At 32.0% G+C, this 15,168-nt stretch overlaps 1 protein-coding gene across 1 annotated transcript; it reads right to left on the minus strand.

The window, feature by feature from the left end:
* Positions 1 to 10,465: 10,465 nt before the first annotated feature.
* Positions 10,466 to 14,479, minus strand: RNR2A (ribonucleotide reductase 2A). The gene is made up of 9 exons (XM_079053696.1): positions 14,199 to 14,479; positions 13,275 to 13,435; positions 12,753 to 12,801; positions 12,534 to 12,660; positions 12,106 to 12,171; positions 11,681 to 11,797; positions 11,453 to 11,615; positions 10,934 to 11,004; positions 10,466 to 10,694 (listed from the first exon to the last, which is right to left on the minus strand). The coding sequence occupies exons 1-9, from the start codon at positions 14,350 to 14,352 to the stop codon at positions 10,580 to 10,582; spliced, it is 1,023 nt and encodes a 340-aa protein (XP_078909822.1). The 5' UTR covers positions 14,353 to 14,479; the 3' UTR covers positions 10,466 to 10,579.
* Between the last annotated feature and the right edge of the window lie 689 nt (positions 14,480 to 15,168).

The raw sequence follows: 15,168 nt of genomic DNA on the forward strand, positions 1-15,168 counted from the left end.
GTGAATGATGAGAAAAAAGTAGAGAAGAAGGAGGTGAAGTTTGAGGAAGAAAATATAGAGAAGAAGATCAAGGGAGATTCTGGATTCGACTGCCATTATTTCAATGAAGCGAATCACATGGCGAGTGATTGCATGCCGAGGAAGAGAGATGAGAAGAAGAGTATAGTCAAGGACGAAGCCTACTACGTGGAGAGGCTTGAGGAAGTGAGAGCAAATACTAAGGGTATGTCTCTAGTTACGAAGGAATTAGATGATGAGGAGGGGACGTATCAAATCTGGTCGTCAGGATCAGATGATGAGGAGATGCGAAACCCGACTCATGGAGAAATGTTCGCAAGTTTTGAGGAAGAGGATGAGGAGAATGTCACAAGAAAATGCTTTGTTTCGACTACTGCTCACAAGTCTCCTATGACTTCGCAGGTACGTTCTCTTCTTCAATCCTTTAATATTCCTTATAATGCATATAATTCGATGTTATCTGAGTTTGATGAAGCAATTACTTATGTTAATGATCTGCTTATTTTTGCTAGTAGTGATGCTGAAAAGTCTAAGACTTTACTGCTAGAAAGTTAGAGATGTTTGGAATCCAAGAAGGCTAGAATAGAACATTTAGATTTAAAAATAACCAATATCATGTGTGATAGAGACAGTTTGAGTTCTGATGTTAGGATTTTGCTTAAACAACGAAATATATACTGTAATTCAGCTAAACGTTTGTATGGAAAATTAACTGCATTGCATCATTCGTCAGACATGAGCAAGGAACAACATAGGAAGCTTTTGCCCTTTTTAGCTTTCGAAAGGGAGAAAATTGATTCAACATCCTATGACTGTGAAAAGAAAATATATGAGTTTGATAAGGTTCCAAATGATAGATATGCATATGGTATTGTTAAAATTGATGAATGTTTAGAAGAAAATGATATTGTTGATATTGTAAATGAGACCTTGACCAAAAATGTACAAATAAAAATTTTGAAAAGAACTGAGAATTCGACATCTGACTCTCAAAACAATCATGCTGATATTGAAGATGATTATGATAATATCAGTGAAATTGAGGAGGAAGAAGTTGTTGACTGTTCGAAGCTATTTGTCATTAACGTCACTTCAATGGCTAAGGGTAAAGAAACTTGTAATGATTCATCGGCTAAAATCAAGCCCACTAATAGCCCAAGCCCATTTGGCCCACTAAGGCCCAACAAGGCAAGCCCAATAAATAAATACAACTTTAATGAAAGTCCTCAACCCAACCAATTAAGCCCAAAATCAAAGCCCCAAAGTCTAATGATCCAAAAATCCCAAATTCCATCTGATCAGACGTACGCACGACGTGCATGGCTTGTATGCACGACGTACGTCGCTGGTCCAAAAATGGGCATCATAGCTGGAACACGCAGCGTTCCTCAGTGGTATGCACGACGTTCCTGGCGGCCACCCAAAAATCATTCCAATGACTTAATCCTTTAATCCAAACGTCTAACACCTCAGAATAGGTAAATATAAGTGACTTGATCTATAAAGTCGAAGGCTTTAAGCCTTTGCATGGCATAATGAAGCCCAAAACCAAAGATGAACTCCAAAGGTCAAAATCACCCCAAAATGTCTTAATAACTTCTTAATACCTCAAGACATCCGTCATAACTTCCAGATCTTATTCAAAGGGACTTCTTAAGTCATAAAGTTCCTAACTTTATGACTTAGCATGACTTAATGGGACCTAAATCAAAGCCCTAAGTCCCAAGCTTCACCAAAAGACTACCCAATCATGCATGGAAGGTTAATACCCATCAAGATCCAAACTTTATGACTCCATAACCTCAACAAGGACCAAATATGTAGCTCAAAGGTTCTGGAGTAACTTCTACTCACAAGAATCATATCAAAGGGACCAAAACCATAACAAAATACCACTTAGCTAGATCTACATGAAAAAGTTGTCAAGGTTGAGACTTTATACCTCCAGAAGATAGATCTGGGTGCACAAAGCCTGGATCCAAAAGCTCTAAGTCAAGCAATGACTCTTCAAGAAGTTCCTTCTTCTTCCTCAAGCACCAAAAACACACATAAATCACTTTGAAGCTCAAGAATCACCCAAATGGAGCCTAAGGTTTCATTCCTAGGGTTAGAGAGGATGGAGGCTGAAGGAAATGAGGGTTGGAGGTGAGTTAAGGTCTTTAAATAGGGTCCAAGACCCTAAATTAGGGTTTTAATTTGGCCTGATGAATGCAATGCATTCCCTTGGGGAACACAGGGCGTTCCCAAATGCACCCGCGTCCTAACTCCTGTGTACACCATGCGTACCTCCCTTGTACGCCATGCGTATCCGGTTTGGCCCAACACCCCTCTAACTTCAAATGGTCATAACTTTTGCATCCCTTATCCGTTTTCGGCGTTCTTTATATCCACGAAAAGGTAACGAGAAGCCTTACGCATCTATAAACTTTATTTAGTCTGAAAACCAACCAAAATTAAACCCAAAATTCATAAAAGGCCCGAACCAACGCCTTTACCGATACCCTTGGGCTCCAAAACACAAACCGAATACCCGAATTATCCAAACTACATCATCCACCTCCAAATGATCCCAAACTCAATTCTTCAAGGGTACTAAGTTTGCGAATACCCACTCCTTGATCACTACCCCACAATGGGATACGATTCGAAAAATGACGTTACATAAAGGTTGAAACTCTCATAACACTTTAAGTTTATACTTAAAACTGTAGTCAAATTATTTATTTTTACTATACTTAATCGAATATTTAAATTTATTAATTATTACAAATTAGTATTAATATTTTCTATTATTTTATATTTAAGGTGTGATTATTGATTATTAAATAATAGGTAGTTGAATATATTTTACAGAAAAAAATATGTTAAATATGTTAGGTAGTTAATAAAAGTTGAAATTCTAATAACTCTTCAAATTTCTATCTAAAACTATAATTAACTATCTTTGTTTTTTTCTCATAAGTGCAATAATTATATTAAATGTTATGAAATATTAGTTTGTGAATAACTATTGGATTCCCCATTTCTCCCATAACTCTCTATAATTATTTAGCATTAGTAACAACCATTTCAATATCTTTTATGAGTGTAATAATGCATCATCATAATGTGCATTCATCTTTCATCTTATTTTGGTTGTATAAATAGTGATTCATATGTATTAGAAAGTTGATGATTTCATCACAAGTATTGGAAGAAAAGTTCTCTCCACTCTCATGTCTTTATTTACTTTATAATTTATCTTGTTATTTGATCATATTTTATAATACGTTATCAGCACGACTCTACCATAGAGCTCTGACTCCTTATCGCTCTTGTTATTTTCAGGTATGTATTTTTTATAAGTTCACATGTATAATGCTTACAACTTATTTTATGGAATTTCTTAACTAACAATTCCTTAACATACAAGTCTTTATTTTGATTAGTATTTTCACTATGGAAAACCATGCTAGAGAAAACTTTCTCTACTTTTCATGCCACGAACATGCTCCTGCAGCAGCAATATCGTGAGAAAGGTTTAAAAAATAATCTTAATTAATCTCATGTCTTCTTGTGGCTGAACAAAACAATGAACTATTTATGAAAAATACTAAGGGTATGAAGAAACGTACACTCCTTTATGCAACAGGATGTTCAATAGTTATCTCAATCAACATGCAATAGTCATTAAAAGCTTAGGATGTAAATTCTCCAACATTATCAATTCAAATTTTCTTAATTTGGGTAATTGGGAAAATGTGCTCTTGGGCAGATTATTTATGCAAGTAATCTTGCAAAAGCCAAATTACAACTAGACAACAAGCACACATGTGATCATTTAGTTAACGCGTCAATTAAAACCATAAAATATCTAAATTATCCACATGGCGGATGAATTGGTCCAAATATATCCCCTTAACTTATTTCTAAGAAACTAGGACTTTCATACCCAATGATGGAAGAGAAATTAATTTTTCTTTGAGAGCATGCAACACAAGACAATTCATTAGCTTGAAAAATCTTATGGTTTTCCAAAGAATGACCTCTTGAATTTTCAATTATTCTACACATCATAACTGATCTGGGATGGCCTAACCGGCCATGCCAAACATTAAAGGTGTTATCATACCTTTTATTTTCAATAACATATGATTAAATCATTCTAATATTTGCATAATACAATCCGGGGGACAATATGGGTAATTTATCCAAATGACTTTTCTTACCCGATATCATTTTTGTAATATTGAGATACTCTTTATTACCATCATTAGTTGTTCCAACATGATACCCGTTAGAATGAATATCCTTAAAACTTAATAAATTCTTGGTGATTTGGATAAAAATAATGCATCACCAATTGTAATTACTTTCCCTTGTGGTAATACTATATTCTCTCTTCCGGAGCCTTCAATCATTTTTTCATTACCCGTTATTGCATTAAAATTTGCTTCTCTAATTGATAAGTAAGCAAAATATTTTTCAATATTAAAAATGTTATGATGTCGTCACAATCTTATCAAAGTAATAATATGTAGTTTTGTTTCATGAGATATGATGTCGTCACAATCTTATCAAAGTAATAAAATAATGCTTTGTTCTATTTATTTATTGAAGAGAAATATGGATATTCGCAAAAGAAATAAGGAAGATATATGTCTTGCAGACAATGCAATAACACATACCATTTTTAATATTGAAAAATATTTTGCTTACTTATCAATTAGAGAAGCAAATTTTAATGCAATAGCGGGTAATGAAAAAATGATTGAAGGCTCCGGAAGAGAGAATATAGTATTACCACAAGGGAAAGTAATTACAATTGGTGATACATTATTTTCATCCAAATCACCAAGAATTTATTAAGTTTTAAGGATATTCATTCTAACGGGTATCATGTTGGAACAACTAATGATGGTAATAAATAGTATCTCAATATTACAAAAATGATATCGGGTAAGAAAATTCATTTGGATAAATTACCCATATTGTCCCCCCGGATTGTATTATGCAAATATTAGAATGATTTAATCATATGTTATTGAAAATAAAAGGTATGATAACACCTTTAATGTTTGGCATGGCCGGTTAGGCCATCCCAGATCAGTTATGATGCGTAGAATAATTGAAAATTCAAGAGGTCATTCTTTGGAAAACCATAAGATTTTTCAAGCTAATGAATTGTCTTGTGTTGCATGCTCTCAAAGAAAAATTAATTTCTCTTCCATCATTGGGTATGAAAGTCCTAGTTTCTTAGAAATAAGTTAAGGGGATATATTTGGACCAATTCATCCGCCATGTGGATAATTTAGATATTTTATGGTTTTAATTGACGCGTTAACTAAATGATCACATGTGTGCTTGTTGTCTAGTCGTAATTTGGCTTTTGCAAGATTACTTGCATAAATAATCTGCCTATGAGCACATTTTCCCAATTACCCAAATTAAGAAAATTTGAATTGATAATGTTGGAGAATTTACATCATAAGCTTTTAATGACTATTGCATGTTGATTGGGATAACTATTGAACATCCTGTTGCATATGTGCTCTTAATTAATTGCATATGTTCATATGTTCCTTTGGGTAAAATCTTTAATTAATTGCAAGACTCGTTGCACAAGATTTTACCCAAAGGACCAGAATTGATTATGAAGAAACGTACACTCCTTTGGTTGATGCAATTACATTCTGTTATCTAATAAGTTTGGCAACACATGCAACACTGGAGAAATCCTAGAAGGGTTTAAGGTGCCAGAAGCACAAACTTCTAATTCTCGAGAAGTATATTCAGTAAAATTAAATAAATCTTTGTATGGATTGAAACAATATTGCCATATGTGGTTGAATTTTTTAAGTACATTTTTGTTAAAAGAAGGCTACAAAAAAGATCCATTAAGCCTATGTGTACTCATAAAAAGATCCGGATTAGAATTTATCATAATTGTTGTTTACATAGATGATTTGAACATAACTGGAACTCCTGGAGAATTGGAAAATGACACTTCTTTTTTCGAAAGAAAAATTCGAAATGAAAGATCTTGGTAAAACGAAATTTTGTTTGGGTCTTCAAATTGTGCACACCAAAAAACTGGAGTTTTTGTACATTAATCCAATTATCTAGAAAATGTGCTTAAGAGGTTTTTATATGGATAACTCACATCCATTAAATAACTCGATGGTGGTAAGGCACTTATATGCCAAAAAGGACCAATTTCGGACTTGTGAAAAACATGGAAAACTTCTTGGTCCCAAAGTACCATATCTTACTGTTATTGGTGCACTAATATATCTTGCTAATAATACAAGACCTGATATATCTTTAGTTTCTGCTTATTCTAACCATGCAGAGATTATAGCAATTCATAAGGAAAGTCATGAATGTATTTGGTTAAGAAAGTTAACTCAACATATTCGCAAGAATTGTAGTCTGACTTCTAACTGGGATGTTCCAACCATACTATATGAAGATAATACGACTTGTATAGCTCCATTCAAGGAAGGATTTATCAAAGGAGACAGATCAATCATATATCACCCAATTTCTTTTTCACTCATGATCTTCAAAAGGAGTGTGGCATCAACATCCAAAAAATTCAATCAAGTAACAACTTTCCCGATTTGTTCACTAAAGCACTTCCTACATCCAAATTTGAAAAGATGGTACGGAACATTGCTATGCGACGCTTCAAGGAAATCAAGTGATGTGCTGATTAGGGGAGTTTGAAACATATTGTACTCTTTTCCTTAACTATGTTTTTCCCACTGGGTTTTCTTAGCAAGGTTTTTAACGAGACAATTTTTTCCATTATCTATTATTAGTCATGTACTCTTTTTCCTTAATAAAAGGTTTTACCCATGAGGTTTTACTTATTAAGGTTTTAATGAGGCATGATACAATCGTCATTAAGGGGGAGTGTTATGAAATATTAGTTTGTAAATGACCATTGAATTCCCTATTTCTCCCATAACTCTGTATCATTATTTAGCATTAGTAACAACCATTTCAATGTGTTTTATAAGTGTAATAATGGACCATCATAATGTGCATTCATCTTTCATCTTATTTTGGTTGTATAAATAGTGAGCCATATTTATTAGAAAGTTGATGATTTCATCAAAAATATTTGAATAAAAGTTCTTTCCATCTCATGTCTTTCTTTAGTCTATAATTTATCTTGTTATTTGATCATATTTTATAACATTAAATAAATTCTTATATATTCTTATATGCTTATATTATTGGTAAATTCTAAGACTTTTTGAGTTAGAACATATTTTGCTAACCAAAAACTCAATTTTAAAGTCTTTATTTTCAACTTATTTATTAAAATGTATGTTAAATTATGTTATATTTTTAATACAAATTGAATAATATGTTATAACTGATGACATCCAGACTAAGATTTATCTTTTACCATACTTGAAAATTTCTAATTTATTAATTATTACAAATTAATATAACACTTTTCAATTACATTATACTTATAGAATGTTTATTGGTTATCAAGTAATGGATATTTATTTTACGAGAACAAAATAACATTTTAATAAATTAAATAGCTATTAAAAGTTGAAACATAATTTTTCAAATTCCCAACTGATACTATAATTAACTATTTTTTTTTATTATCTCAAAAGTGCAATACTTTGATTATATAAATTCCCATATGCGTTTATATTGTTGATAAATTTTAAAAATATTATATTAAATAAATAATGTATCATTTTTGTCGAGATAAAGCTTCTTTTTTCTAACAAAACAACTCAATCTTAGAAGTTATATTTCAACTTATTTACTCAAAGATTTGTTAGATTATGTTATTTTATAGTACAAGTTAAAATGGTAAAATAAAAGAATAATATTAAAAGGCATATAATTAAATTAAAAAAATTGATCAAAAAAAAGTTAAGATTGTATTCGAAGAATTACAGCATCTAAATCATTTATAATTATAAAATATGTATTTTATTGGAAAATCCGTCAACTTTTTCAAATATTTTAATTAGTGATTTCTTCCAAAACTCTATACAATTTTAAAACTATATAAATTCTATATGGACTTTAATATCTACAAAATTTTAATAATAATGAGTGGTTTTTGAAAGTATATATTTTATACAGTTTTAATATTAATTAATAATAAAAATAACTAAAAATAACATAAAATTATAAACCATATAATGTTACCTGAAAAATGAATGGTTTAAACTTTAAAGAGTCAACATGGTCGAAATTAAATATTGTCAAATAAGTAAATGCTAATTAATTAATTATAACAATAGTTAAATGTAATACTATTCAAGAATCATATATAATTTATGGACAAATGTCATATTAGCCCATGGAACTTTTCGTGTTTGTTTTAAAAGGTCACTAAATTTTTTTTTTTTTGTACATTTAAGGAATGAAGTCCGAATTTACCGTTTTAAAAGGTCCTTATTTGACCTGATACCGGATAACCAGGTAAAATCTGGTCCTCTACCCCTCTTCACGTCGTTACCCTCTTGAAACTCGCGGCCATCGTCTCCCTCATTCCTTCCTTCATCTACCTTCTAGGGTTCTTTGGCATCGATTTCGTTCAATCCTTCATCAGTACCTCACATGTGGACGAGGACAACTTGGGGACTGCCGGAGAGCGGCTTCGATTCGACGGGAGACGTTAGAGAGAAAATCGGGGAGGTCGTTATTAGGGTTACCACTTGAAGGATTCGATTACAATTCGATATTGGGGCAGTGTTGTGAGATGCCTATTGGTTATGTTCAGGTACCTGTCGGAATCGGAGGACCTTCGTTGTTGAATGATGGCGAGTACATGGTGCCCATGGCTACGACAGAGGGATATTTGGTTGCGATTTGCTCGACTTCAAAGCATTAAATGCTCAATCGTCGGAAAAAATCTCTACATCAGATTCACATGTAGCACAAGTGTTGCAATGGGGATGAACACGGTGTCAAAAGGCGTCCAAAAAGTTCTAGATTTTCTTCAAATCGACAAAATCGGGTTTCATTCGATTTCAAGCCCTTAAGGATAGAAATTTGTACAAAATCTGAAATTTGAAATTGATGTATAACAGTTTTAATCTCAAGTAGCATTACAATGAAACTGATGTACAAAGAATCTGAAATCAACAATTGAAGCTCGGATTAACAAAAAAAGAAGATGAATTGGATTGTTTCGATTCACGTTTCTGCTGCTCCCATTCGCGTTTCTGGTACACCGATTCACGAAGACGATGAATTAGATTGTTCCGATTCACCACAAATGATTCTAAAGTGGGAAGTACTTCAATTTAGTTTTGCGGATAAGTTTAGAGAGGGGAAACCTGTTACAGGGAGGAGGTTGGAGGAGATGAGGCTACATTCTGAGATTAAAACCTGTTATAGTGGGTCAAGTGACTTTTTTAAGAGGTCAAACGATAGTTTATTCCCTTAATGTACAAAAAAAAAAGTTGGGTGACCTTTTAAAATAAACACGAAAAGTTCGATGGGCTAATATGATATTTGCCCATTTATTCATGTGCAAGCTGTGGGTAAAGCACTTAAGTAATATTATTTTAATAGTTGTAATTTTATATATTAAATTAGTGTAAATATTATCATTTCATGATATTAATGTCAGTCATTTTAAAAAAACATATATTTGTTACGATTACAATTATATAGTTTTAACTTGCGCAACGAGAACATGAAACGTTAGATAGAACAGACTAATAAAAATAATATAGTAAAAGTTAAATATTTATCTTCAACCACATATACAACCATATAATATATATATATATATATATATATATATATATTAAAAGTTAAATATTTATTTTCAACCATATATACAACCATATAAAAAAAGGACGCAAACCTAAGTTAACAAACTTTAAATCTTTATATAAGCTTTAGATTAGGCAGCAAATAATCCATGTATATGATTCTTCAACCAACCTAGGGCAAATCCGTGATCTTGCATTATGAATAGCGATGTAAAGAATTACAGCTAACAAATCTTGGATCATGATTTTCAAGTATGATTAAGGCATAAATTCATATGCTTTAAAGGGCAAACAAAAAGACTCGACTTTGCTTCTATGGCTTTAAAATTATCAGTAAAGTATATTAGAAATATATATCTTAAGTTTATACATGGGGACATACTTGATCTTTAATTTATAAAACTACACATATTTCATCTTTTCATTCAAATAACTATAGACTTTCTAATCTTTTTATCAATAACTTAAGTCTTAGGCCAAAACGAGATGGGCTTTTTCTGAATAGTCATGTTGGACTAAAATATGTCCAAGGAGAAAATTCAGAAATCGAAAAAGACCAAATACTTAAATGCTGTCTATTAATCACAAACTTGGGTCCAACTTTGCTTCACTGTTCTTCATTTTTAATACTTTAGATATTCAACAAATAATTATATATTCTTAATGAACTATATGTAGAATGAAGCATCACAAAGTAATTTTAAATATTTTAAGTCATCTTTTATTTCAAATATAGCTTACCCAGCATACCTTAAAAACAAAAGTAAAAATAACAAATATTTAAATATTCTTCGTGTTGTATATCGCAGCTAGAAATCTGCATCCATTTTAAAGACGAAATTTTGACCACCATCTTGAAGGTTTGACATTACTGACGCCTTTTGATAATCCCCCACCCTTCTCTCAAAGAAGTTCGCTTTTCCTCTAATCAATCATCATAAAAACAAAGACAAAAACAATTTTAATGTCAACTCTTATGAAATCTTTTAACAGTTATGACACTGCGTTTGACGTGTATGGGACTGGGACCGGTTTCTATCGCATCCAAATTAAAATGTTAAACAAGGTGGAGGCAAAGACTCGCTCTTGATATTTTGTCTGTGCAAAAGACGTATATGCCCTCCCATGGTCACGAGAAAATGATTCTTAGGACCAATACTTACTGAAGTGAGATGAACTCCATCCAATCAAATGGATTTTCTACATTGTACTTCCTTTGACAACCCAACGCAACCTGTACGCATTAGAAAATTAACCAATGAAATTATAAAACCACATGACGGTCCCGTTTGTTACACTAGCCAGGACAAAATAGAACAGGTTGTCCTGCTTTTCGACTATATTGGACAGTGACTGTGACTAGACTAGACCGATGTCAATAGAATCAAAAGTATAATTTTTTGTCCCATCCAAAAAGGTGAAACATGGTGGGAAACCGACTCGCTCTCAATCTCTCGTATGAACAAAAGACGTAAATGCTCTCCACATCCTCATCATGTAAAATTTCCCTAGAAAGCTTGTCAAGTCTAGTCCACATGGACCGGTACCGGTCAATAACGATCTGTTGGACCAATCCATGGAACAGTGGTCTGATGGCCGGTCCAGGGAACGGTACCCTGGACTGGTCAAAAGAATGGCTTTGAAATAGACGGGAGTACTATGGCAAGAAAAAATAATCATACCAAGAGACGGTCAGCAACAAATTTTATGTATTGGCTCATAAGTGTTGCATTCATGCCAATTAGTGCACACGGGAGGGCTTCACATACAAACTCGGTCTCTATTTCAACGGCTTCTTGCACGATTTCATATACTTTTTGCCAAGGAAGCTGCTTTCGTAATAAACTGTAAATCAAGATTATTTTATAAGGATTATGTTTTGGTTGCTCAAAAAGTCAAAGGGAAATTACCTGTGAAGGAGACAAGCAAAGTCACAATGTAGACCTTCGTCTCTAGATATGAGCTCATTTGAGAAAGTCAACCCTGGCATTAATCCCCTCTTCTTTAGCCAAAAAATTGAACAAAAGCTACAAATTAAGAAAATAAACCAAACGAATTAATACAAATAAAATAAGAACTAATGTATAAATATGTTTTAATAAAATTATATTTTAAATATTACTTTGACATTTCTCGTTTATAATGATTATATGGTTAATTTTTTTTAAAGAGAATTCACTGAAAATCAGGTAACTCAGGGGCAATTTCGGAATGTTAACATTCAGTCACATTGCGTGCTAGTCTTATCAAAGGCTATACGGACAACTAGTGTAGTTTGTATGGTGACTTCTTATAATCATATTTTATATCTTACAAACAATTTAAAATACTGTACCTTCCTGAGAAAAATATTCCTTCTACACATGCAAACGCAACAAGTCTCTCTGCAAATGAATTGGAGCTGCATAGAAATTAAAGCAATGCAGTTATTAAAAAAACCCAAAACAAAACAAAATCAATGGTATAACAATCGAATAATATATTTTTGGCACAAAATGAAAAAGTTCACTTGCAGAAGCGATATCATAGAGTTCATAGGCAAAAAAGAAGATCTTGTAATGTTCATAAACCTAAAAAACATCTAAAACTTGTTGACATTGTGATTTATCTTTCCCATGTTGACAATAGGACCCATTGGTGGGGCCCAAGGTCCTCACCAACCTGTCCCACAACTGATATGGGAAGGTAAATCACAAGAAAGGTGATGTCAGCTTGCTTGCAACACAAGAAATGTTTTTCGATTGCATTAAACAAGGAAATTACCTTTTAATCCAATTCAAAGCCCAATTGGCTTTTCTTGCAACACAAGGAATGTTTTCAATTGCATTAAACAATCTGTATTTTTCCTTGGGATCCTTGATTAATGTTTCTAATAGCAAGCTATACATCTCTACAAAACAGTATTAAAAATCAAGGAGATAGATAATATTAAGCAAAAAAATATTTTATATTAACTAAACTTCTAAGCTTAAAGAGACTCACCCGAATGTACATTCTCCATTGCAATTTGAAATCCATAAAATGCACGAGCCTATCTCAAGAATAACCCAAATCCAACAAATCCCACAATTCAAAAATGATATTTGAAAAAAAAAAAAAAACATTTGAGAAAATAAAGACATGCTAAGGGAAATTAGGGAGGAAAAAATGAGGGAAATTTTGAAAATTTGTTAACTTAACAGTTAGGACTTAATGGTGAAAACTTCATTTTTGATAATTTTTCCTGTGAAGTCGTTTTTTCTGTATCAAGTCAAAACGAAACACCCTTATATAACTAACCGGATTAACGTGTTGTTTCTTTTTGGCTTAACAGACTAAATGGGACATTCTTACTTATATACTAGTGCTTCTTTTCGACTTAATATAAACAGATGGACTTCATGTTATACATTAAGACATCATTGTCTTTATTCTTCATCACTTCTACACAAAAGGGTAAAATGGACATTTTTTCATATTGAGGTAGTTCATTTAGTCCATTAAGTCAAAAAAGGACTACTTTACCTCAGGTATCTGAATGTCGTTTAAAAATCTTGCAGCAAGATTTTCCAAAACAATTCCATCTGATGCAGCAAAAAAGGCTAAGATATGACTTATGAACTGCTTTTCTGATTCAGTCAACTTTTGCCATTGTTGTACGTCTAAAGAGAGATCAACCTCCTCAGCTGAACCCATCAAATATACAGAAAAGAATCATTAATGTGTATACATATAAAAGAAAATTACATCCATTTAGATCCAAAATAATAAATAATACTAATAATTTTCATAGAAAATTACATCAGTTTAGTATTCATAGTTTATGAATTTTTAGATTACAATGGAAGAAAGAATTTTATTTGAGACATCTGTTTCATTCTTTTTGACATAATTTGATTTCTCCTTCAAGTGTGGACAAATTTGGGTTTTCTTTCATTTCAAAATATAATAAAGTTAGTCTCTCCGAAATTCAAATTTATATGGTTGTAGTTCTTTATTTGATCATCTATGTACGTTTTGTATGTAGATTAACATGATTGATATATTGAAAACCAGTATAACAAGAAAACATCATACAATCGTAATAAGAGGAACGATTTAAAGCAAGAAAAGCACCCGAATTATGGAATTAAACTACCAAGAAACAAAGAGAATTACTTTTTATGCTGATTAAAAAAAAAAAAAAAAAAAAAAACAGATGTACCAAAACATTATGCAACCATCGAATCTCTACGAACTAAATTCAAGAAAAAAAACAACCCATGTTATAAACTATATAAAACATGAAGAAATTTAGTTACTCTTCTGTAGATTATCAGAAAGAACTTAGATAATCATAGTAAATAATATAATTCAAAGCAAGAAGAAACACCGAATTTATAGAATTTCTTGAATTGCATAAAAGAATCGTAAAGGATTGATAAAATTCGAGTTGATAAGCAATATTACCAGTCCAAATACTGGCTTGTGCTTTCTTGTACATCTCCCAAAGTTGATGGTATTTAACAGGAAACATACAAAACCTCTGGTTTTGCTCCATTAAAATTGGTTCTTCTTCTTCTTCTCCATTGAAGTGCTCTGTTTCATTCTTCAGAGAACCCATTTTTCTATCTCTGTTCTGGATAACTGTGTGTTATATCTGGTAAATAGGCATGAAAAGTTGAAAACCCTACAAAAACCCTTCAGATAAGTTGCACAATTTGACGGTTTTTTTTCTTTATTTTTTCGTTTGTTTTCGCTGGTATATCGACAAACCGTTTTGGGTGAGATTTTTCTCTGTAATTCTAAGTAACATAAATCACCCCTCAGCTTTTATTCAGTATACATATTACCCCTAAAAATAAAATAGTTACAAAAATGATCTATACACTGTGAAAAATCGGGGTATGGCCGTATGGGTATATTCACTAGATTCATGGATACAATAGATGCATATGTGAAGGACCCGCGATATTTTTCAAGCCTATGTAATTTTTTACCGATAATTGGTTTGATGTCATAGTTCACAAAGAAGATTAATTAGGCAAAATATATGTATATATTTGAATAGACAAGGAATTAGGTTTATGCTAATTTAACCCCCCCCCCCCCCCCCCTCCCCAAAAAAAAAAAAAAAAAAAACGTGTGTGACTTAAATTGAAAACACGTTATTTGAATAGAAAAGCTTGGGCTACCTAAAGGGGGCCTGATGATGTAAAGCATGTGTGACTTAAATTGAAAACACGTTACTTGCACATCCATACGTGACTTAATTCAAAAAAACGTTTTTTTTTTTTTTTTTTTTTTTTAACAACAAATCTAATAAACCCTTAAGAGGGCAAAACCAACAAAACCTTTTAAACTTAAGGACTTTTATGTCAAGAGCTCTTTATTTATTTGTTTAATATTTTGTATAGGTTATAATTTTCTTTACAAGGTA

Source organism: Lactuca virosa, chromosome 5 (assembly GCF_052849685.1).
Source record: "Lactuca virosa cultivar CGN04683 chromosome 5, Lactuca_virosa_CGN04683_v6, whole genome shotgun sequence".
Lineage (NCBI taxonomy): Eukaryota > Viridiplantae > Streptophyta > Magnoliopsida > Asterales > Asteraceae > Lactuca > Lactuca virosa.

What these genes read in the sequence shown, in the direction of transcription:
- RNR2A (XM_079053696.1), bottom strand. Translation starts at nt 14,352, where the DNA reads ATGGGTTCTCTGAAGAATGAAACAGAGCACTTCAATGGAGAAGAAGAA. An exon ending in ACAAGCCAGTATTTGGACTG is followed by an intron (nt 13,436 to 14,198) that starts GTAATATTGCTT and finishes TGATGGGTTCAG; the next exon opens with CTGAGGAGGTTGATCTCTCT. An exon ending in AATGGAGAATGTACATTCGG is followed by an intron (nt 12,661 to 12,752) that starts GTGAGTCTCTTT and finishes ACTGTTTTGTAG; the next exon opens with AGATGTATAGCTTGCTATTA.